A 25,534-nucleotide genomic window follows, 5' to 3' on the forward strand; every position below is an offset into this window, starting at 1 on the left:
CTGAACTCCCAACCCTCCTACTGCCATAGGTACCATTGTTTCATCGAAGGAAGCCAAGTCAAGAACGCGAAGGGGGAACCTCGAAGAAGGAATTGAAGCAGAGACGCAGAGGATCACCACTTATTGGCTTTCTCATCCATCTTTGCTATACACCTGGCCCGCCTGCCCAGGGAGGCATTGCCCACACAAGGCTGGGTCCTCCTACTTAAATTTACAATTACAAACCGCCCCACGGACTTGCCCACTGGCAACCAAATGAAGGCAGGTCCTCCGTTGAGGTCCTCTTTTCCCAGGTGACTTGAGTTTGTGTCAAGTTGAAACTAACCTGCACATACATAAATATATATCTCAAAAGTTTAATTATGGGGGTGGGGAGATGCTTCAGTTCCTAGCACCTACGTGCAAAGCTCAATGTGGCGGCACATGCTTGTAACCACAGCACGAGCAAGGGAGGAAGGCAGCTCCTTGGCAGCCAGCTCAGCCTCCACCCCCGGAGATCCTGTCTCACAAACTAAGGGCCAATGGGATGGTTCAGCAGGTGAAGGTGCTCCTTTACCTGTCTCTAAGACCTCTACATGCATGACATGGCGTATATGCCCTGCTCATCCTTTCCACATACAAAGTAGTAAAAATGTAATAATGCTAACAAAATGTAATGTACTAATAAACCCCCAAGGCAAATGGCTACTGAGGAAACACACCTGAGGTTGACTCCTGTCCTCTACACACCTCTCCCCCACATAAAAGTTTAATTCAAGTGCTTTTTGTACACCCTGGAGGCCCTGAGAGGGTCTTTTACACCTTGGAATTAGAGTTACAGACAGTATTGAGTCACCATGTAGGTGCTCATGTAGGTGCTCTGAAACCCGGGTCCTCTGAAAGAGCAGCCAGTGCTCTTAACCACTGGGCTATCTCTCCAGCACATGAAGTGCCCTTCTTAAGACTTTACTATTCCTTTTCTGTTTCTTCCTCTTCTGTTTCTTTCCTTTTCTTCCTGTGTGGTATCAGACTGCCCTTAAGAGCAGTGGTTCTTAACCTGTGGGGTGTGACCCCTCTGGGGGTCAAATGGCCCTTTCACAGGGGTTGCCTAAGACCACCCTGCATATCTAATTCCAGGGTATAAAACACCCTCTTCTGGCTTCCAGGGTGCACATATGGTGCATATATATACATGCATGCAAAACACTAATACACAGAAATCCAAAAAAAAAAAAAAAAAAAAAAAAAAGGCTGCCACACATTACAGTATTAGATTGGACTGTAGGCACCAATTTGAACTCATGATTTTTTTTCATTACACAGATGAAGCGATAAAACCAGACGTGTGTGTATGCATGTGTTAATAGACCTTTTAACTTCCTGGCGCATCTGCTGGGAGGGCCTGGGCACCACCGAGCACCCCTGGTGTCCAGTCCTGAAGCATCAACATTGGCTCACACAACAAAAGGAAGCAGGAGTCTTGGAGACATGGGAGCTGTGGTATGGAGACTGTGAGTGAGCCCTGAAGAGTCTGTGGTGCCGGAACATGAGGCTGCCAGAGGCCAAGCACGAAGGACCTCCCAGTGGCCAGGCAGGGCTGCACTGAGCACCACACTTCTCCTACGTGACAACCCACAGAATAAATTAGCATACACTACTGAATGAGGTAAAAGGTCTTTAGAACAGAATACCAATGAATAAATACAGGTGGATGAATAAGGAACAACCAAGTCTTCCTAAGGAATACAGTAAATACCACAGTAAAATGTCTGAGCCGAGACGGACACAACTCTAGGAAAAATTCTAGGCATGTGACATTTAAATAGCTTCAAGTATTTCCCAAAACATTTTCATCCTTTTACAACTTATTATTACTATTACTGGGTGTTGTGTGTGTGTGGGGGGGGGGCAGGGAAACTCATGTCACTGCATGTATGGAGGTCAGGGGACAATTTTTTTTTTTTGAGACAGGGTTTCTCCGTGTAGTTTTGGAGCCTGTCCTGGAACTCACTCTGTAGCCCAGGCTGGCCTCCAACTCAGAGATGCGCTGGGCTCTGCCTCCCGAGTGCTGGGAATAAAGGTGTGTGCCACCACTGCCCGGCCAGAGGACAATTTTTTAAAAGATTGTATTTATTTATTATGTATACAGTGTTCTGCCTGCACGATAGAAGAGGGTACCAGATCTCATTACAGATGGTTGTGAGCCACCATGTGGTTGCTGGGACTTGAACTCAGGATCTCAGTGCTCTTAACCTCTGAGCCATCTCTCCAGCCCAGAGGACAATTATTTTGAAGTTGGTCTCTCCTTCTATCTTTATATGGGTTCCAGGGATTGAACTCAAATCATCAGGTTGTGCAGCAAGCTCCTTAACTTGCTGAGCCATATTATGCCCTCTCACTATTTTTTTTTTTTGGACAGGGTCTCACTATATAGCTCGAGCTGGCCTGGAGAACACTCTGTAGACCAGGCCAGTCTAGAATTCATAGAGATCTACTTGCTTGGCTCTTTTTATTTGGAGACAGGGTTTTACTATGTAGCCCAGATTGGTGTGGAACTCACTGTGTAGCAGAGGGTAGTCTTAAACTTGTGACAATCCTACCTCAGTCTCCCAATTGCTGGGAGTCCAGGCATAAGCCAGTGTGTTTGGCTTGATTTCATTTCCAGGGGAAAATTATATATATATATATATATATATATATATATATATATATATATATATATATATATATATATATATATTATATTTTTGTGGTGTTGGGAATCAAACCCAGGTCCTCATGCATGTTAGGCAAGGTCTACTACTGAGCTATACCCCAGCCTGAAAGTTTACAATTTTCCAGTCGAGAAGCCTTATACAGACAACCCTACCTCATGATTACAGTTAACAGGCCAGTGTCGGGAGGCAGCAGGGCAGATGGCTTCTGTGGTCACCTTGCCAAGAATGCAGACCTGTCTCATCAGTGACAACATTAGACAAATCCAAGCTGAGGGACTCTTTAAAAATGTCCAGAGAGAAGATGAACGAGGAGGACACAGAAACTGCCTCAGGCAGGTAGAGGGGAAGGCAATGGAAAGCGAAGTGCAATATGGGGTTTCTGGGCAGGACTGGAGCTGAAAAGGGACACCAGAGGAAGGCTGGTGAACTCCAGATGCTGGCAGATGGGCAGGAGCATGTGGCAACGCTCATTTCCTGGTCCTGGTTTTGCCATCACCCAAGGTTTCATGGGTCTGACATTAGGAGAGGCTGGGGAAAGGTATGAGAGTTTTACCTTTTTTTGGGGAGGATAATTTTCTAAGTCTAAACAACTTCAAAATAAAAAAGAGAATACAATTATTGAGGTAGAGAGCAGCAGGCTGCCGGACAGGCTAGGTGGTGCCACCCAGAGCTGTGATCATGCCTGGCTTGACCATCTTGTCATGGCATTCTTCTATGACCCACGGCACTCACTGCCTTCAGCGCCATCTCTGCATCCTGACAGAAGCTAGCTAACACGCAGGAGGGTCTACTCAAACCCTGTAGGTAACAGTGACAACTGGTGGTTTCCACAGATGATGCACAGGGACTTGTCAGGTCTGCTGTATCCTGCCCAGCTGTCCATATCGAGCACGCCACGCTGAGTTATCAGCAGGCGTATTCCAGACTCACCTGCCTGGGGGAGCAGTTAAGGGATGGCTGAGGCACACTCCATGTCCACCTGCATGGAGTCTGACCCCAGTACCTGTATTGCCAGCCTGCTGAATGAGCCCTCCTCAGAGCTGAGTTTGGTTACCAGGGATCACGGTCCCATCCCAGAGGAAGGCAGGAAAAGGAACCACTCAGACCTATGGGTGCCCTACACTGGCTTAGTCATAAGGCTTGACTCCAGGGTGGTTATGATAAAGACTTGTAGGGCGTTGGAAAGAGTCAGCTGTAGAATAAACTACTGAGCCACCATGCTTGGGGCTCTTGCCTTCCTCCACTCCATGGGGACATCATGGAGATGAGCTGCATTAGCATAAGCAGAGGTGGCATACCACAGCCTGGTCCCTGTCTTCTTCCAGCCAGCCTTGTTTTCTGTTGCCATGCTTCTGAGCTTCTGGCAACATGTTCATGTTCTAGTGACAGCATGGAATTGAGTCCACACCGAGTGCAGACCAGGCTTCCTGTTCTTTGCCTTGGAGATCATAACAGACTATGAACCTCACAACCCAGAAGGCAGGGGAGGGCACGGTAGGTCAGTTGCCATGCCACAGCAAGGGGCCTTTATTAGATGTTCAGGGTACATACAGGCAGGTGGATGCTAGATGGTGTAGCACACCTTCTCAGGGTGGAGTGGTGCCTGGATGTCCAGTTTGCGGGTCTTGCTGTCCTTATCAATGATCTCCAGACGCAGTGTGGGTGGTGGACGCTTCTCAGCCTCAGGTGAGGGCAGCTCAGGGCTCTTGAGGAGGTGCTTGTCCGAGTCCTCCACGGTGATGCGCAGGGTGCAGCCCCCTGGTAGAAGGTCCTGCTCATAGGCTGCTGCCAGCTGGTTTACCACACGGCGCTCTACCTGCAGGTAGTAGAAGGTGACATGGCCGTTACTGCCTTGGCCTGCACCTGACCTATAGCCTGAGCCAGGACTGGCCTCTGTCACTTACTGTTTGGGCAAGTCAGAAACGTCGGAGCCTCAGTTTTCACTTGCAAATTGGGCTTAATGGCAACCAGCTCACCAGTGACTGCTAAAGGCTCCATGATGTTAGTTCTTGAGTCTCAGCCCAGGTCCTTCTAATGAGGGTTCATACTTATTCACCCCGCTTAGAGACTAGTGTTGTGTTTTGTTTTTTGAGACAAAGTTTCTCCCTGTAACCCTAGATGTCCTGGAACTTGCTCTGTAGACCAGGCTGGTCTCAAACTCAGAGATCAGCCTGCCTCTGCCTTCCGAGTGCTGGGATTAAAGGTGTGTATCCTATTGCCTGGCTAGAGACTAGTTTTAATTGATCACCTTTTATTTTTAGTTCTGAAGGGGCTTCTGTTCACTGTTGGTGTGGATAATTCCAGCGGCTGAACTACATGGAGACCACCTAAGCCTGAAAGTTGGGGCTCGGGGCACCACGGAGGAAGGTGTAGAGATACCATGCTGGTCTCAGGTGTCTGTGCTCACCTCATGTTTGATGGAGCGGGCGCCATAGTGGACATTGTAGCCATCAACCAACACATCTGCCACCTCGCGGTCCCACAGGAGTGTGATGTTGTGCCTCTGCTTGGCCTGAAGTAGGTCAGAGAGAGGCTTGTCTGCATGTTGCCTAGTACCTTCCAGCTCTAGGCACACTGCTCCACGGGGGCCTTGAGAGACTGGGCCCCCAGGACCACTGGCCACACACCACCTTTAAGGGCAGGAATCATTTTAAGAGTTCCAGATCTCTTATCCCCACCCATGGGCAGTCAGTTCTCTTACTCTCTTGGCCCAGAAGTTCAGTTCCTTGTTGACCAGCTGGATGAGCTCTGAGTGGCAGAAAGGGAGGAAGTAGACGATCTCATTGATCCGTCCCAGAAACTCATCTCTCCGGAAGTGAGCCTGCAGAGCCAGGTTAAAAGTGGAGGCACTCAGTGATGGTGGGGAAGTTTCTGGACCAATGGGGAAGATAAGGACTTCCATATTTCTGGAGGGGTTCCTCTGTCCCCAAGCCCCAGCAGGAGGCCAAAAGAAACACTCACTTTCAGGATGGGGCGGATCACATTCTCCTTAAAGTTCTTTGAGATGGTGATCTTGTCACTAATCTGGACGTCCCCTGTCAAGACAGATCATAAAGTATTACCCATCACACTCAGGACCTCTGGGGCTCTGTCAGCCCCATGGAAGAGCCCTGGGCTTGCTGTTGGGTGCATGTAGCCAGTCTAAGGTCCTGGGCCTTGTCTTGAGTGCCTCAGCTAACTTCTGAGGCCCTCTGGCTCGCAGATGACACAAACCACAAGCTCAGTTTTGGTTGGGTTGAGGCAGAAGACTCAGGATAAAGACCTGAGCTCTGACTCAGCAAAGAGGGTCAAGGGTTCCCTTGATGAGAAAGGCAGCTGCAGCCTCTCTCTGATGCCATCTCCAAGACCCTTATACGTGAGGCCTTGCCCACTTCCATAATGTCTGACCTGATGTCTCCTCAGAGTTTCTGTTGAGTGTGTATCTCTCTAGTCCCTAGGCCTGGGTGGTAGGTCTGAAGCCACCCTGTAAACCAGTGGACCCAGGCTTTACTGAAGGAGGGAGGGGGCACTCTCTCCTGTCCCCACTACTGTCTCAGATGATACCTACTTTCTGCTTTAAGGATCCCAATTCTATTTCTGTCCCCAGTATGCCAGTGGTCAGATCACCTCCCTGGACACCCCAGGCCACACATCATACCAAGGTTCTCAGCAATTCGATTTCGGCTCATCTCCAAAGCTTCCTGCCTCAGCTGCAGTGCATGCTGGGCGATCTCATCACTGGCTACATTGGAAGTCATGATGAAGATGGCATCCTTGCAATCAATGGTCTTCCCCTTGCCATCTGTCAGGCGGCCCTGGTAAGGATGAGGGATGGGATGTTTAAGAGGCTGGTAGCTGGGTAGGCTCCATCAGACAGCTGTTTCCCAGAGCCCTGTGCTGTTGCCTCCTACTCTAAGCTCTCTGAGCATAGGACTCACATCCTGACAATGGCTTTACCAACTGAGGCCTTCAGGGGAGGTGCACCTGCTTTTGGAACCTCAGGGCACCTAGCATTCCTGGTTTCCAGTGGCCAGTCTGACTCCCAAGCAAGCACACTTCCTTTGGAGGTCTACTCTGGGTAGGAATTCTCTGAGCCTTGTCACGATCCTGGTCTATCGGGTCGGTGAGACCAGGAAACAAACGATGATGATGAAGGGAAGCCTGGGAGGGAAGTGTGGAAGTGCAAGGAGGGAATCTTAGAGTTGAATATGAGGACCAGAAGAGGTCACTGGTGGAAGAGCTTCAGGAAGCCATGCTGGGCAAATGGTCAGATAGCTGTTACTCCTGTGGCTAACGATGTCTGATAAAGAAAGCTAGACAGCTCTCACTTCTACATTTTCTCTTTCTTTCTTTCTTTTGCCCTTCTTTCTTTCCTTCCTTCCTTTCTTTCTCCTTCTTCCTTCTTTCCTTTTCTCTCTCTCTCTCTCTCTCTCTCTCTCTCTCTCTCTCTCTCTCTCTCTCTCTCTTTTTCTGTCTTTCAAGACAATATGTAGCTCTGGAACTAACTATGTGGACCAAGCTGGCCTCAAACTCACAGAGATCCATTTGCTTCTGCCTTCCAAGTGCTGGGATTAAAGGCCTATGCCACTGTGCCTGGCTCTTTTTGATATATAGTATATACTATGCATGTGTAGGTACCTGTAGAAGTCAAAAGAGGGCACTAGATCTTCTGGAGCTGGAGTTACAGGTGGTTGTGAGCCACATGACATGGCTGCTAGGAACTGAAAAGCAAGCACTCTTAGCCATTGCCTCTCTAGCTTTTTTCTCTCTCTACCTACCTATCCATCTCTTATTTAATGAGACAGGGTCCCATGTAGGCAAGCCTAGCTTCATACTTACTGTGTAGCTGATGACAATCTTGAACTCTTGATCGTCCTGTCTCTACCTCCCTAGTGCTGGTATTACAGGTGTATGCCACCAGGTTCAGCTTATCTACCTTTGGAGCCATCCTCTATCCTGGCAGAGCAAGAGATGGTGAGGTTCTTCCTTTAAGCACTTCAGGAAATTTTCTTGGAATGTTTAGTTCTTTCCAGAAGTGACACTGAGGAAGCCATCTCTCCTAGAGACAGGTACGCCAAGAATAGGAATAGGACAAGAGAGACAAACTGACTCCAGAGCTCTGCCTTCTCCTCTGCACCAGGCTAGAGAGCATCCCAAGGGTGCCTCATGCGTTCCTCCCCAGCTTTCCTTCTAGGCCAAACTTAGTTTGAATCCTTTGCTTCTTCCTGGAGACAAGTGTGAGGAAGAGGGAGATAATCTTTGCCTGAGGTTGTCTGAGGTATGACAGAGCTAGAGAACATGGCCCTGGGGACAGATCACCAAACCACGGTGGGCTCCTGATCTTGCCTAAACCTGTCACCATGCTTAGGTCAAACTTTCCTTCCCCTTCCTTGATGGCACCAGAATGAAGCAGGGATAGTCTTTGCTTCTAAAGTCCATGCAGAGGCAAGAATCCCCAGTGCTGGGCATGCTTTCCAGGCTTGTTTTGCCTGGCCCTCCCTCCAAAGGGGCACAGCCCTCCACCTTTTGGAGTGGGCTACCCTGCTGTCCTTGTTTTGGGGTGGAAGAGGGAAGCAGGGTAGCCCTTGCGCTCTCTGCTCTTGCCCCTGCTCACTGGCTCTAACACAACAGAATCAGTGGGGAAGAGCTTGAACTTGGAGCCAAGTCTGGGTGCTTGTGGGACACGACCAAGCATGTGCACATGGCACTTCACTTTGTGTGTTCCACACTGGCCTCTGAGGACTGGGTTCATGTATTGCTGTCCTGGACAAAGCAATAATCAGCAGCAATTTCAATAGGAGAGACCAAAGCTCTGCTCCCAACTGGGCCTCAGGATGGTCCTAGGTGGATGAGGGGAGCAGGAGCAGTGCACAACTGACCCTAAGGGTGACTTTCACATTCACCTGTTTCCTTAGCAATTAAGATGTGTTCCAAAGATGAAGCTGTCCTTGTCAGCTGTCCTGGCTGGGGTGCAAATCTCACCCCAGGCTTATGGGCTGCTGCCTGTCTGCCCTGCCAATACTTCAGGTTCAAATCCTTCTGAGTACTTAATGAGAGGAGGAGATAGGCTTTTCTGGGATTTCTACACTGGGCTATAAGTGCTGTATCCACTGGAGATAACCCTAGTATTCATGGTGCTTTGGTGACAGCCATAGAATTCTTGATTTTCTCAGTGCAGTTATGGTTCAGGGACTTCCATCACCCCAAAGTCTGAATCACGTGCCCTTCTAACTGCTGCACTTGTTACTTCCCCCAGCATAGCAGCTACCTCAGGTGTCCTGTCCACTCCGCTCATCATTAACACCCAGGCTGTGCCCCTTCTGTCCTGCACAATGCTTCATGAATAAACACACCAGCTACAATACACACTGTGGATTGCCTACCACTGCAGTGACCCCCTCTTTGAGCCTTCTCTGATCCGCGCCAGGCTTGTAGTTCAGTCCCTCACTGGTTCTGTGCCACAGAAACCTGCTTAGATCGACGTGGCACCCTTGGAAGCCTCTGTTAGCCTCTGTGCTGAAAGAATCAAGATTGTGACTTTTGGCCAGAGCATTCCTAAGTTCTGGAGTATCTATGGGCTGGTTCACAGGCATCACGTTCTCAGCAACTGCCGTTCCCCAGGTGCATCTTCCTACAGATGGGGTCTGTGTCTGCTGCCTGACCTGCAGATTTCCTTGCTTTAGCTTATGGCTCAGCCATGTGATTACCCTGGCCAGAAATCGGCTCATGTGGACACCTCCCTCTCCTCACAGGCAAATGTCTAGGGGTTCTCTGCATCCCACAGAACCTACTTTAGACTAAGCTGCTGCAGCTACAGATGGATTCTTCAGGTGTCTCCTCACTGGGTCTCCTTTGCAGACCTGCCTTCAGGGTCTTTGTAGAGTGAAAATCTAACCCTGTTGCTTAAAGATCTTTCAAGTGTTCCTTATTCCCTGTAGGATAAATCTATATCCTTGCCTGCTTTAAATATTATTTGGGGTGTGTGTGTGTGTGTGTGTGTGTGTGTGTGTGTGTGTACACGTGCGCGCACGTACACAGGATGGAACCCAGGACCTGCAGCATGCTAGGCAAGTGCTCTACCTCTGAGCCTCCTTCCTAGCTGTGTGTCCCTTGGTGACCTCATCTGTCCCACTCTGCTCCTGCTTCCTGTCTGACAGCACTGGAGAAGAGCTGTAGATCCCTGGGGCTCTGTGGTGTCAGCTTTCCTCTTGCAGTCCTTCTCTGCGTTCACCTCATAAACACATGCTCGCACACACATTTCATCCCAGCACTTGGGAGGTAGAGACAGGTGGGTCTCTGAGTTTGAGACCAGCCTGGTCTACAGAGCAAGTTCCAGGACAGCCAAGACTACACAGAGAAACTCCACCTCAAAAAACCACAATTACAGTTAGTCAGCAGAGCATTTTCTGGCTTGGAGGGCTTGGGGCAATGACTGAGGTGCTCCAGTCAAAGTCCCATCCTCAGCAAGCATATCTTTAACTCTGGCTGAGTAAAAAGAGCATCACAAACCTGCAGGCCGGGCTGCATGTTGGAGGAAGGAATTAGTATCAGCTTCTTAAAAGGTCTGCAGTGGAACCCTGTGGCAGGACAGAGGTGGACTGGCTTTCATGGGAGGTATTAGCATGCTCTAGTTGGGCTGATTGTCAGCAGCCACTTTACCTCTCTTGGGGCCAAGAAGGCCACCATATGAATCTGTGTAGGAAGGCCAGAGGCCAAACAGGCTGCCAGCTCGCCCCCCTGAGCTGTGCTCTCCTCTTCTCAAATGCTTCCTTACAGATTGGCCTCCTTCTGGCCCTAGACAATGGCAGTCATGTAGCCTGCAAGCTTTGGAATGGCCTCCCTGGGCTAACCACCTTTACCTCTGTGTCACTGTGAGGATGGGAAGAATTGATACATGTGTATTTCTTAGAACGGTCTGTGGTAGCACACAAAGTACAAAATCTCCAACTAGTAAGTACCTGCCCCCTTTCTACCCGCTTCGTAGGTAGCTCAGTCGGCGGGTGTGGGTATGATCCACAGCTGAGCTCCTGAATCCCACCAATAGGTGTGATCCACAGCTGAGCTCCTGAATCCCACCAACAGGTGTGATCCCCAGCTGAGCTCCTGAATCTGACCGACAGGCCCCGAGTACATGTGTGACTGGCCTTCCTCCTCTCAGGCCAGCTGACTGGGAAGAGCAGGCAGCGTACCTGGGGAAAAGGCAACTCTGGGCCAGCTGGAAAGGCTGGTGCAGCTGGTGGGGACATTTGGATCCTGTGACTTGGGGCCTAAACTGTTACTTGCTCTCGGAGAGTCTCTCCCTGTGCCTCATGTGACATGGGAAGCAAAACAAATCTTCATTTTCCCAAAGCTGGAGGGGACCAAAGACATGGTGCTAGCTAGTACAGCTCTTAGCGAGAGAAAAGGTCCTCATCTCCACTCAGCCCTTGGTCCTCACAGTCTTCTGGAAGGGCAGGGACCCTGGAACAGGTGGAGCCTGTCCTCTGCTATGAGGACCAGTCACCACTCGGGCTCAAGGAGACAAGGTAGAGGCGAGCTGGCTCAGGATCACATGTATCCACAGTCCAACCCTGCTGGCCCCCCAGTTAAGGTTTCTCTGTTTACCAGACCTGGCTGATCTAGAACTCACTCTGTAGACCAGGCTGGCCTCGAACTCAGAGATCCACCTGTCTCTGCCTCCCAAGTGCTGGGATTAAAGGCGTGTGCCACCACTGCCCGGCTTCAACCCTGTTTTTTCACAGAAGCTCTGTAGCCACACAGTTTTCGTTTATACCTTCTCTGAACTTTGGTATTTTTGTCTATAAAAAAATAAGCTAACTTCTTCCTGCCTATCACAGTACCAGCAGTGATGTCTGTTAAATCTTTACTAGAGGGCCACATCAAATGCACTGAGGAGAGCAAGTTCTCATTTATAGCTCATCTTGTCTGTTTGGAGGGACTGCCCATTTGTAGGGAGATGGGCACTATGAACACCAGTAATATCATTTCATTAGTAATAATGTGGTTGGAATTAAAAAGAACTTGTGCAGGCCTGGAAAGCTGGCTCAGCAGTTCAGAGAACTGGCTGCTTGTCCAGAGGACCTAGGTTTGATTCCCAGAACTCACGTGGTAGTTACCATCTGTAACTCCAGCCCTGGGGGATCTGATGCCCTCTTCTGGCCTCTGTAGGCAACACACATGCACGCACACATGCACGCACGCACGCACGCACACACGCACACACGCAAGATTGCAACCTCCTTGTTTGTCACTGACATCTAGAGATGAGGAGTGACGGTCACAAAGTCAGTAAGGAGCAGGGCTAACATTCCTGCCTCCCTCACCCCTACACCATGGCACCTGTAGGAGGCAGCCTGGGAGACCATGAAGTCTAGCTGGTTTCCCTTCAAGTGCCTCACCTGGGCCCTGCCCAGAGAGGGGATGGAGTCACGTTTTCCAAGTAACTGAGTACAGATGGGAGGAGGGGAGCAGTAAACAGAGGATCAACCAGACAGGCTCTGGGCCCTAGGCTCCAATTGCCCGCAGCCCCCTTAATGCTGTGTCCCTACTACTCCATCTTGGTTCAGCCTGCTTTACCTCATCAAACAGCTGCAGCATAATGGTGAGCACATCTGGATGGGCCTTGTCCACTTCATCAAAGAGGACTACTGCATTGGGGCACTGCTTCAGCTTCTTGGTCAGCTGGCCACCCTCCTCATGGCCGATGTAGCCTGGCGGAGACCCAATAAACTTGGCTACCTGGTGTAGGGCAAGAACATGTTAGGAAGGTCTTCACCCCCCACTGAGACAGGGTTCTCTGTATAGCTTTGTATTGCTCTGTAGACCAGGCTGGCCTTATCCTCAGAGATCTGCCTGCCTCTCCCTCCTGAGTGCTGGGATTAAAGGCGTGTGCCACCACCACCTGGCTTCTTTTTGTGTTTTTAGCCTACAATATGGGGCCAGTGTGGGAAGATGGCTGCGTACAGTATTAAGAGGGCCAGTCTCAGCAAGGATAGTCAGCTACAGGTCAGGAATCCAGCCATGATGGATCAGCTTCTTCAGAGCAAATTTTGTAAAGAGCACATCAGTGACTAGTGTGCGTATACCCCCCCCCCCCCCCCAAATCCTAGGGCTGCTGGAATTTCCGGAAGCCTGAAGGCCCAAGTGACATATCATACAAAACACCAAAGTAGACCATCCTACCTCGTGTCGCTCCTGGAACTCGGACATATCAAGCCGGATGAAGCCCTACATGGAAAAAAGCAAGAGGTATGTCAACGTGAGACAGGAAGGGCCCAGGCCAGAGCCCTCAACTATCCTGGCCTTCAGGTCACAGCAGCTGGAGATGTCTCTCACATTCTCCGAAGTCCACATTTTTCCTAGTTTTTACTTCTCTCCCACAAGATACCTCCATTTTCTACCTTAGTAAGTCCAAATCCCATCTCTGCCTTTCTAAATGATTCAGATGTCCTTTCCCTTAGGCAGCTTCTACTGGTCTTCTTACCACATTATCTGTAGCTCCCACTCCCCTCCCTTCCACATGTGCCCAGCACAGACATCTTGTCCTTGAAGAGCAGCTGTTTGAGTGGAGCAGGCAGGCACGGTCAAGGTCAGCACCACCAGTGTAGATGGCAGAGATGAAGGACGGGGCTCCACAGTGCTCCTCAACTTTGCAAGGCTGTGGGAGGCCTATGTCCCCGTGTTTTCCTCTATAGTACATAGCCATTATTTCCTCTCCGTTTTTTCTTATAAGGCATCTATGCTGACCCTACAGGTCTCCTCTCTCCACTGGGGGCATGAGGCTAATTTCTCAGAAAATAGCCCTTTAGGGAGAAGGCCACAGTTAGTGCCAGGGAAAGAGGTGCTAGAGTTTGCGATTTGGCAGAGGCAGAGAACCCCTTCCTGGTCATGGGTACCTGACTATGGAAAAATTCGGCTCCCCTCTCCTTCCGAGCTCTTATAGAATGTACAGTACTGCTGCTCCCTAGAGCTGAGGGCAACGTGGCACCAGGACACTCAGAAGGAAGCACCCATGGTTATGGTCCAGCCAGGCCACTGTACAGGCAGCCACTCAGCCAAGTGGTTTGAGTAGTCTGTCCCGTCACTGCACATGGGTACAGGCTGGAGGGAGGTGCTTGGGCCCAGTGCTGCCACTAACTGTGGCTTTAGCCCTCAAGCCAGGCTCTGTCCGTGTGACACCAGGCTCTTGGCTCCTCTCCTTGCCTCAGCTGGGGCCTGAGGAGAGACCTAAGCCAACAGGAAGGAAAAGGGGAGAAAGATTATATTATTAAGGCTATGTGGCAGGTGGGGACTGCTCTCAGTTCATGGGGCATGAGCACCATATTCAAGAGCGTCTCAGCAGCGCATTCACAGAAGCTTCTGGAAAGGTACAGGATGACTGTGGGAAGTTCAAAGTGCTGACCGGAAGGAGCCAGAGTCTGGAAGAGTCATGGATACATTACTGATGGTAACAGTTGACATTTGCCATGCTTACTACCTGCCTGGCAATGTTCTTAGAACTACACGCCTATGGTAAGCAGGCCATGAAGAAACAGCCACAGACTGGAGTATCCTGTCTAAGGTCATGCAGGCTTTGCTGGTATGTTTTCAGTCATGACAAGTACTGCCCTTCGCTTCCCCCTCTGCCAAACAGCTGGGTTCTCATGGTCTTCACCTGAAAGGTTTAGAGGTTTGTGCTCAGAAGGGACTGTCACTGGATCCAGAAGGTACAGAGTAGTGCTTCCTTACAGCAACCACACCCAGTTATTCTGGAGTCTATTTCAGTCTTGCTAAGAGGCTTGGACAAGTTTTTGGGCTTAATATTCTTGGCTAAAATCTTTTTGGTTACATATGACTTTTTTTTTTTCTTCTGAGACAGGATTTCTCTGTGCAGCTCTGGTTGTGCTGGAACTTGATTTGTAGACCAGGCTGGCCTCGAATTCACAGAAATCTGCCTGTCTCTGCCTCCCGGGTGCTAGGATTAAAGGCGTGCACCACCGCCACCTGGCTGGTTACACGTGACTTTAACTTGGGGTTATTATGTACCGAGTGAGACAACAACAACCAAGGGCTCATCCAGCATGTCCTGACTGTGCATTCTGGGTAACGGGTAACACTGAGTAATGGAGCGCAACATCGGACATCACGGTCTCAGTCATCTAGTGGGATGAGCAGCATCATGGAACCCACTACTTAGCTAACTGGTGAAACCAGGGTCCCAGCCAATTCCACAAATACTTGCTCTTAACCTGTAACCATACTGCCACTAAGACTCCAAAGTCTTTTGGGCTCCAGTACCTGACCTTATGATACCATCACAGAACAAAGGTTCTTCCTCAAGGACTACGAACTCAGAGTTAACAAGGCTGTCCAGTTGGGGAGAAACAGTACAGAAGCTGAGGGGGATAAAAACCAAGGAGCTCACAAATGGACCTGCTAAGAAAAACATGCAGCTATAAATAACGTCTTGGGAGGCAGTAAGGCATTAGTACTTCTTCACAAACCAGTAAAAAAAACCAGAGAGGCAGACTAGAACTGGACTCCCAGGCAAGTGCTCAGTTCAGTGCATGAGCCACCTTGGGAGGCACCAGAAGAGAGCTCCCACTTGAGATGACCCATGTGACACTGGGCTCAAACCTGACACTTTTTGCTTTATGGAGTGTCCTGGAGGTGTCAGGAGCACTGGTTAGTCAGCTTACAGTCCAGGGTTCTCTTGGATTTTGAAAGCATGCTTCAAACATGAATGCTCCATGGATAGACAATGTTCACGTAAACATATTCTGTAATGAGTTGGCGCAGGGGGCTGGACAGATAAGGGGTTTAAAGAATCACCTATGATTTAGTAAGTGTTTCTGGGGGCCCATTATGCATCTCATCTTTCTCAGTGAAACAGATTAATCAACATGTCTGCCTCCTCCCCGCTAGAGCAGCTGAGAATAACGGTACTAAGAAAAGAGTGGAAGGCTGGACTCTGGGTTCACACCTCCTCCTACCAAATGACCTTGGGTAAGCCTCTTGCTATTCCAAGGCTTCAGTTTTCTCAACCAAAGAGCAGATCTAAGTTAGCATTGTGCTAAGTTCCTCCTAGGATCACGTAAGAACATACAGCAGGTGGGGCATGATAAAGGTGAGGGAGTAGTCTATGACAGTGTGTTGAAGCCTGAGCAGGTTAATGCTTACCACAACCTCCGACACAACTGAAGAGCTCTGCCCTGAGACAAGAAAGCTGATTTTGCAGGTAAGGAGCTACCTAGAGCCAGGAGAAAACAGAACTGGAACTCCAGCCGAGGGTCCCTGGCTCTGGAGCTTGGTACAGCATATCTCACTGTCAGAGAGCAGGTGTAGGCAGGACATGGTGATACTTGCATTCTCAGGGAGGCATATACTGATGGAAGACACCATCCCACTTGTGGGACACCCTGACGGGGGGGAATTCTGTCTCCCATTTAGATGCAGCACCTAAAAAATACCCGTATCATCAGTCTTCTAATAGGGCCCCTTCTTTCTATAGCAGCAAGATACTCTCCTATTTCCAGTGTGTATGAAGATATATTAAGACGGCATGGGTAAAGAGATTATAATTTGTAATTAAATATTAACCTTTCTGACAGTATTAAAATTAAACCACTCAGAATTCTTCATCCCTAATCAGGTGGTTCCTGCCCGTAACTGCATCTTTCCTAATAGTCTTGCTAGTTTATGGCCCTTTCCAGAGTGCTAATTGTTTCAATCGCTGCCACCCTGATGAATTGTCTAAAGCTGCTACTTCGGTTGGAGCACATTAGCATGCCACACACTTCTTCTTGCCTGCCTGCCTGTCTAGTGGGTATGCAGAGGTTGAGCACAGCTGTGGCAGAGACAGGAAGGTTTAAGTTTCCTGCCAGCTGATCCACAGAAGGGGCCCACACCCCCTCTTGTTTCTGTGGCTCCAAGGATCCTCAGGGAGGTGGCAAGGGAGCAGGCAGGCCACAGGGAATAGGAGTTCAGGACTCGACTGCTGAAGCTACTTGGCTGGAAAGGGCCTAAGTAACCCTTCCTTTGTCTGTAGGGGGTGGGGAAGACGGGAGATGTCCATGAAACCAGGCAAGCACACTGGAGTCCAGGGCAACCTCCTGGAAAATGGGGAACTTAGCCTTAATGTTGGGAAGATACTTAGCCTTCACTGAGTATTTTGTACTGTCACCAAGGAATGCTTTCTCAAAAGCATCTCCTGTCATCTAAGGCCTTTAAAAGCCAGGTGTGGATAAATGGAGCTGGGGATGGACTTTGCTGGGGAGAACCCAGGGCTCTGGGCTACAGGAAGGAGCAGAGCAGCAGTCTCAGTTGAGGGCACATGCTAGATAGAGAAACAGCAGACACCATACCATTCCTATTTGGTTGCTCCAGTATCTCCCGAAGTTCCCTGTAGCACCTGCCTGGAATACCCAGCTAGCCTGAGCTCCTGCAGACAGAGGCCTCAATAAATACCGTATTAGCTGTGAATACATCCAGCGAGATGCTTGGCATGGACCAGGTGCTCAGCTATGTGCAGGTGAATCTCATTTAGTTCTCCTAAGAGACCTAACTCAGGTAGACTAAGGATGATCATTTCTATTTCACAGCTGAAGAAACTGAGGCATGAAAACATTAATTCCTGGAGCAATTCCTGGCTAGAGCTAAGGCCTGCTTCTGGGGCCAGGGCCCAGCTTTTGACCCGCTGCTCCTTAGATTTCAGGACAACAAGCATGAATGGCATGGTTTCTCTGGCTTTTAGACGAGACCTGGGTCTTAATTCCTTACCTTTTTGGCATCTTTGTGCATATACTTGGCAGTCTGCTTGGCCAGCTCAGTTTTCCCTAGGAATAAGGGAGATGAGTTGGATCAGGACCAGATGACAATCTTTGGAGTGAAAGAACACTAGGGCCAAGAGTGGTGGCTCACATCTCTGATCCCAACACGCAGGAGGCAGAGGCAGGAGGATCTACACAGTGAGTTCCAGGACAGCTAGGGGCAAACAAACAAACAAACAAACAAGTAAGTAAATAATAGGGATGAATGGACACCGACAAGTACTCCTTCTGTGGATAGGGAGCTGAGAGTCAGAAGCTCTCCCAAGGTCACCCAGGGAATGGATGGTGAAGCTGGGACCACAATGAAAGCCTACACTGCCTCCCAATTTTCCTGTGATGAAACCAGGAGTTTTCTCTGTAGCAGCACCCCCAGAGTGGTTGCAGGCGGGAGGACTCATAAGCCAACTCATCCTTTGAAGCTGAGCACAAACCTATCTCTTCTAGGAGTGCCCTGCATCTCTCTTAAATACTCATGGTCCAGCCATTCAGCTAGACCCTGAAACCTCAAGCCAAGAAAAGGCTAGACGAGGATACAGAGTACTTCCCACTGGCTCCACAGATCTTCTTGTGAAAAAGAGGACAACTCCAGTGTGGTAGTTTGGAAGGGCCAATCTAGAATGATGGTAAAGCCACTATGTGGTACATAGAGCTTCATGATCAGGGTTATCGACCTTTGGGATCTGAGGAGAGTCAGATCCATGAATCCAGCTGGGAGGGGAAGAGGTAGTGGCTAGACCCTGAGATACCCATTGAAACCACGGAGGGAGGCAGGGGTGGAGGAAAGGTAGAGAATTATCTCAGAGAATACAGCCCAACTGACGAGAAAAGTATCCACTCCCCTACTCCAATCAGTTCTGCCGTGCACTGTGCACAGGAGTAGGTAGGCTGCCCTGAGTACAGCTCATGTGCCAGGCAGTGAAGGTGGTCAGTTGTCCCAGAGGTGAGCCTATAGGGATGCTCAGTAGCTGGGCCAGAGCTAACAGGCCCCGATGGTCAGATGCACCCTTGCACCATGAAGAAGTCCAGCTCTTCTTTCTTGGTGGCTCTGCAGTCTGGGGCAGCTGTTTCTGGAGTTGTCAGGCTGAGGCCAGAAGCTTCTCTAGCTCTCCTGCTCCAGTGGCTGATCTGCTGTGATTACCTATTCCAGATGATCCCAAGAAAAGGAAGACCAGAGGGTGCTCCTCATCGTACCAGCCATTCTCCTTCCGCCGGATCGCTATGGCCAAACATACAACACGGGATGGGGAGGGAGACAGATAAATCAATGACACAAAAGGCAGGATAATTATCACTAAGTATACAATATGTTTTACTGCTCTGCGCCCACTCAAAGTCCTCACTACCATTAGTGCTGCCTAATCTGATTAGCTGGCAAGGCCCCTAGAGACACCTAATCAGGTTAGCATGGATTTGGAAAGCTGCCCAGAGCAGATTTCGGATAAAGTTTTCCAGGATGAGCACTCAGCGTTGCCAGGGAAACCGAAAGGCGGGTGGATGGTGAATGGAGGTGAAGGGGGTTGGGGATGGTGAAGGAGAATCTGAGAGGAACGTTAACTCTCGCTGGTCACCCCTCTACTCTCCTGGGGAAATAGTAGAAGAATAATTTTATGGTGATATCTGGGGACCCAGGGAAATGTAAGATTTGGGTTCTTTCTCATTTGGGGAAACCAAGGTCTGCTCTGGTGTGTGGTTTAAGAAGTAGAAACAGAGCCAAAAGCATTTCTGGAAGCCAATCAAGGGTAGTGTAGAGCTTGGGGTCCATCTTTGCTAACTATGGATTCTGGAAGGCTGAGGGTGAGGAGTGGGACAGACCTGTACTAAGTTCCCTGAAGCCCTGAGGGTGAGGAGTGGGACAGACCTGTACTAAGTTCCCTGAAGCCCTTCTTCAAGAATAATAAGTGTTCAAGGGCTATGCATGAAGGTGAGGAGGCTGAGTCTCAGCTATGGAGTGGGAGAATCAGGCCGTAAGTGGAAGAGCAGGGAGTGGAATGAGGCGGAACCAGAAGAAGAGTCGTTTATTGAACACCTGTACACTAGGTACAATTGGAAACTACCAACAATGTATTTATTCAAGACCCACAGAAACACTGAAGGGAAAAGATTTTTAACTCCATTATCTGGAATAGGAAACAGAAGATGGATAGAGACTTGTTTAAGTCATGTAAGAGTTGCTTCTTTTCCAAAACTTGCCTTTATTAAAAAAAAAAAATCACAATACAGCCGCTTTAAGAAGTGAGTACCAATTTGGATTGTGCTAATGGAAACATAGTGGTTAGGAGCAGGAAGAGGACAGAGCACTGTGCAATGTCAGTCTGGGCTGGCCGCAGATGGAACAGTGTGTCTGCTCTGGTCCCCAGAGTGTCGAGGAAAATAAGAAAAGGATATAAGTCAGAGGACAAGGCCTGGAAACATACTCAATGGAGAAGGAGTCAACAGTCTTAGGGATGCGCCTGCCAACCTTGAGGAGTCAAGCTCCCAAATGTTATGCAGCTAAGCTTCAAAGCAGCTGCAGGACCAATGACAGATCACAGGGGCTGACAGGATCTGCAGAGGTGGCCGGCACAAAGCGGGTGGCGGGAGTGGGGTGAGGTGGGGGTGATGACACACACGAATAGAAGGATGGGTAGGAGCCAGCTGAGTCTGGAGCACCTGTCTAAGGCTTGCAGCCCCGTGCTTGTGGTCTTCCTCACCTTCTAGAAACAGATGGAGCAGTACAAACTCCAGAACCCAGACTCGCCACCTGTGCTGCAGGAGCTGCTCCCAGAGGAGGGCCGGGGGAAATGGCCTGACTGCCCCCGTGGGCTGCCATCGGAATCTGCTCTAACTGGCTGGCTGGGATTCTCTGAAGGGCTGGTTAGGAGTAGGGCTCCAGAGACCTCATGGGCCTGAACACAGGGATAAGGAGGAAACCCCAAGCCTGTCTGAGGAGGAGTCTGGTGCCAACAGAAACACTGAGCTAGGGGTGAGGGTATTTGGGGACAAGTTCAGGTAGTAAATTGGCAGAAGTAAAGACTTTGTGAATGCTATGGGTGAACATGCATGTATGGGGGCAGGGCTGAGAGAGGATCAGCTGGAAGAGCCACATTCTTCCAAAAGTTGGCAGATGAGAATCTATGTTGAGAACAGAGGAAGCCTGAAGCAGGTTCAGGCTTTATCTATCTGAGAAGGCAGGACCCAGCATTACTCAGACAGGTGGTATGGCCCCCTCAGGCAGGGTATCACGTTTGTGAGGTTCTGCTCTTTTGGGGTAGCATACTAACCCACTGAGAGCTGCACATTGCTAGGCTGTGCAGCATAAAAAAAAAACCCACCATGGAGAATGTGGAATTGAATTACGCCTGGGGCCATCTTTCCCCTTCCTTTCTAATAATGCACCTGGGAGAGAGCTCTTTATAATGCCAGGCAGACTCCACTGCACAGCTGTCCCTGGTCAATTCTGCCAGACCCAGGGCATGAGTTTGGGGTGGGCCTGCTCTGGGGTCCCTGTGAAACAGGCGAAATGCCAACCATTAAACAATTATAACTCTGGATATTTCTAATAATATCTGAAGAGAAAAACGGCCAAGCAGATGGAGTCCGACAGAATGAAAAATGAAGGCAGCTAGGAAAACTGGGGAAGGTGAGCCCCAGGGTGTGTGTGGCTGGTCGGGTGGCTGAGGACTGAGGCTGGGGAGCCTGTAAGAAAGAGTCCCGTCAGGCTAGGGTAGAGGTTGGGCCAGATGGAGACCTGAGTGGGCCCACATGCATGTGGCCATAAATGCCGATGTTCTTTCCATGGCTCAGCAAATGTGCAACTTACTTGGCTAGCACTTTATAGTTTATAAAGAACCTCTGTATCAGTAATGTCACATTTCCTCATTATGAATATATGGGGCAAGATGGGCAGGGAACTTGATTCCTGTTTTATAGGTGAGAATATATACAGACATTGTGGACCTGCTCAGGTCCATAGGAACATAATCAGAAGAGCAGGGTTTTAAACCTGCTGTGGCTAACCCCTGAAAGTACACTGTGTCAGGAGCATAGCAAAGGGAGGCAGATCTCACGGTCCCGACTCACTCTCAAAATTTTCCCTCTCTAGTCCTCCAATCTGGCATGCTCAGCCATCCAGCACACTGTCCCCTGATCCTGTCCTCCCCACTCTTGGCTCTCCATGTGCTGGGGGGGGGGGCATGTTTCTTCATGAGCAACTCAGTAGCTCCTCCCCAATCTCCCCCCCCCCCCATAAGTCCCAGCTCCACAAGTTCCAACCAGACTCTGCTCTCACAAGCTGTACTAGTGCACATGCGCTTGTATCCCGTCCCTTCTAGATGCTTTCTCTTGGCCACGGTTGTTACTGTGAGACCACTGAAGAACACATCTATACCAAGTCTTCAGGATTAATCCCACCATCATGGCCCTAGCCTATCAGTTCTCTGGTGTGTATTCATTTACAGAGTGGTGTGGTGGAGATGATGAGTTAGGAGGAGCTAGCTTGGAGTCTTGTTGACTGACTCAGTAAGATACCTATTCCTTTATAGTCTCTCTTCGTTTCTAAGATGGACACAGACTCACATGCTGTCAGCTGCCCATGAAGATGAAGTGAGTTGGTAGTTAGGAAAGCATGAGGAAAAGCTGCAAAGGGAGGGACAAAGATTAGGGTGAAAGTGACAGGAGTCACAGTGGTAGCAGCGGTGGCAGTTAATGTCGGACATTTAAAATAGTTTACGTTTTTATTTACTTACGTACTTTTTCTGCAAACAAGCTTTGCCATTTACTTGGCATGCACCCCTGAGGGAAACACTGCCATGAAGACTGAGGGCTCCAGATGGGATGAGTGTGCTGGGAGTATGGCAGAGCATTTGTAGCTGGATGATGTTCCATGCTTGAAGCATGAGGTAGAACAGGGCATTCTGGGAAGGTTTTGGTGTGTGAAAAAGCAGAGAGGAAGAGCTGCCTCCTCTTAGCCCAGGACTTTGTTTCCATTCAACTGAAGGTTCTGGGGCAGCCTGGGCAGCTGACTCATACTTCTTGATAAGTTCTTTTATTTTTAAATTTAATTTTATTTATGTGTGTATGCTGTGTATGCTGGTAGCTGGAGGACAGAAGAGGATGTCAGACTCCTGAAGCTAGTTATAGGCAGTTGTGAGCCACCCTTTGTGGGTGCTGGGAACTGAACTCAGGTCCTCTGCAACCCCTCTTGGTAAGTTCTAATGGTTTCATGTGAGAAGATTTTCAAAGTAACCTGGAAACACAACTGTTCCATGCTGTGGCATCTCCCGGGGAACCAGCTCTTCAGAGATGCTCAAGGCTCAGAGTCACCCTCATCTACAGACAAGCAGTATCAAAATGGGCTCTGTCTTCATTCACCTCTGTACAGCTTTGCTCAACCTTTTTGTACAGCTGTGGCCTGACCCTGGGAAACAGTTGACACAAAGTAGGTTCTGACCTCTGAGAGAAAGACACACAAACCCAGTAGATATCAAACCATCAATGTAATGACAGGTGTTCACAGAAGCCCAGGAAAAGGGTTCCAGTAAGTCCAGGGAGAACTGGAAGGCATGCCAGGGAAGGGCATGTGGTCAAGCCCTAGTGCAGATGTGCCATGGAAGGACAGAGTCGCAGGAAGGAGTGCAGGGGATTCAGAGCATCTACTGGGACCTGCCGGGCGGGGACAGGGGGGATGTCTGTAAGGCCTATGTCCTTACTTAGACACAGTTCTGAAGCCCCCAGGTATGTGCCGGCTGACACTCTAGAGGTCAAAGGCCAAGGAGTATGGCTGTAATTGACAACCTCACTGGAGTTCCCTTTCCAGTATGCTTGTGAGCTACCAGAGGGCACGTGCTGTAGCTTCTCTTCTTTCCTCAGAGCAGTTGACAGGGTCAAACAAGGGGCCACACCTCGTCAGTGAATTTCATAAACTGCTTCAGCACCTACTTTGAGTGGGGAGTGGATAACACAAACACGTCCTGGTATCTTCTTACAAGGAGCCTGAAGTTCACTGCTCCTGAACTGGGTCAGCCAGCGTGTAGGGCTGGGCTGGACCCTAGGGTGGCAGGAAGGTCTGAAGAGCTGTAGGCTGAGAGGGCAGTACTGACAGACAGACGGGAAAGCGGCAGCATGTGTGCAGGAAGGCAAAGGCAGGTGGTTGTGGCTGGTGTGAGTAGTGCGAGCAGGGGCAGCGATGGAGGCGGCAGCAACAGCAGCAGCGGCCCGATACGCCCGCCCCATTAGGGGAATAAGCGCCACTCGAAGGCTTCAACGAGGAATGGTATTTAGATCTGTTTTCTCAAGATCACTGTGGCCCAGCAGGAACACTAGGGGAAGGAAGGGAGGCCACTGCATGGCCACATCAGAGTATCAGGATGTGATGGTTCATACTGTTAATTTGACAGGTTCTAGACTCACCTAGCTGACAAGACTCTGGCCATGCCTATGTGGGATTATCTAGATTGGGTTGTGGTGGGAAGACCCACCTCATCTGTGGGTGTCACCATTTCACTGGCAGGGTCTCAAACTCAATCAAGGAGAAAATGAGCTAAGCGCCAGCATTAACTGCTTGCTCTCTGCTACCAACTGCCGGAAGCTCCGGTCACCATGGTTTCCCTGTTATTATGGACTGTATTCTTGAACTATGAGCCCAAATAAAAAATCCTCCTTCTGTAGACCAGGCTAGCCCCAAACTCAGAGATCTACCTGCCTCTGCCTCCCAAGTGCGGGGATTAAAGGCGTGCGTGTTGTCCCCCACCCCCCACCCCGCTCCCCCTCCCCCCTCCATTTGCTTCTTGTTAGGTATCTGATCACAGCAATGAAATGTAAAAACTGGACAGGAAAAGGAAGACAGGCTAGGTTTGAGAAACATGGAAGAGAATGACAGAACTCGATACTGAGCTGTACTGGATGAAAAGGAAAGGAGGCGGAGCCAAGGAAAAGTCTACATTTCTATCCAGAAGACCAGTGAATGGAGGCCTACTTCTGAACACGCTCAGCAGACAGCCTTTCTGAGGTGAGCAGGACTTGTGCTGATCTCCCAGGAAGTCTGCCAGTTGGGATGACATCTTCCATCACTTGACTGGGTTCTGGAAGGAGAAACTCACTCTCCATGTCCATGTGGTATGTAGGCTAGCCTTGTGGATCTGGTGACCCTAACAGACAGGAGCGGCCTTGGGGGCCTGGTTTGCAGGGCTGGTGCTTCAGCTCCTCCATTTGTAAGGCAGTAACTGTGCGCCAGCCTTGCTAGAAGCCCCGCAGCTGGGGATCACACTGATAAATTCACTGTATTACTTTGCACAAATCAATATCCCAGCACTTACCAGGGGTTGATGTGACCGAAATTGGTTTCAGCCAATTCGTGAGGGTAATAAATGGCCATTTATCAAATCAATTCATTCTGCAGCACTTCTCTGGCTGCCCATCTTCATGGTACCCAGGGGGTGCCAGGTTCTGTCCCCATCTAGATAGTCCCTAACATACATGTGACACTATCTTGGAGAATCCAGAAAGGCCTGACATGGCCTCTAAATCAGCCCCACCCTCCTACGCCTGCTGGAGTTCTAAGGTGCCAGGGTCCTGGGTAGTGCCTCATGCTTTGATCAGGCTTGCACCACAGCCACTAGGCTGCTCATTCCTTCTGTTGGGGATCCAGAAGCTTCTGGGATCTGGTCACAGGAATGAGCATGGTGCAGGACATTCTCAGTGTGATCCAGTGGTAGGGCTCCTCAGAAAGGCAGGTGCACAGCAAATGAAATAAAAAAAGGCACTGCCCTGTACAACATACAACATGGGTTCCAAGGGTACTGTCTTATGTAGGGTCACCAGAGCCATAGCAGGGCCAATCTGTATACACCGGAGCAAGGAGTGGGCCTTCCTGGCAGTCAGTTCACTGCTGACCTAATGTGGCATTCAGAAGACAGAGAGAGGCTTTCAGGGAATGGAGTTCCCAGGGTACATATTCTGACAGTTCTTGGAGGTAGACATTAGATCAGCCAGTCTGAACCAATTGCAAGGGATGGCATCAAGAAAGGCACCAGAGGTCAGTTCAGTGCTGGGAAAGAGGCAAGCTGGGACTGGGTG

General features: G+C 49.7%; 1 protein-coding gene across 1 annotated transcript in view; it reads right to left on the reverse strand.

Moving 5' to 3' along the window:
* Clpb (caseinolytic mitochondrial matrix peptidase chaperone subunit B) overlaps positions 1 to 25,534 on the reverse strand; it is a 143,422-nt gene that overhangs the window by 13,701 nt on the left and 104,187 nt on the right. The window contains 9 exon segments of the mRNA XM_052761133.1: positions 4,279 to 4,512; positions 5,104 to 5,208; positions 5,398 to 5,517; positions 5,658 to 5,731; positions 6,334 to 6,490; positions 12,252 to 12,413; positions 12,858 to 12,902; positions 17,433 to 17,488; positions 18,621 to 18,698. Of these exon segments, the coding sequence (XP_052617093.1) occupies positions 4,279 to 4,512; positions 5,104 to 5,208; positions 5,398 to 5,517; positions 5,658 to 5,731; positions 6,334 to 6,490; positions 12,252 to 12,413; positions 12,858 to 12,902; positions 17,433 to 17,488; positions 18,621 to 18,698 (1,031 nt within the window).

Source organism: Peromyscus californicus, unplaced genomic scaffold (assembly GCF_007827085.1).
Source record: "Peromyscus californicus insignis strain IS unplaced genomic scaffold, ASM782708v3 Scaffold_4__1_contigs__length_199733344, whole genome shotgun sequence".
Taxonomy (NCBI): domain Eukaryota; kingdom Metazoa; phylum Chordata; class Mammalia; order Rodentia; family Cricetidae; genus Peromyscus; species Peromyscus californicus.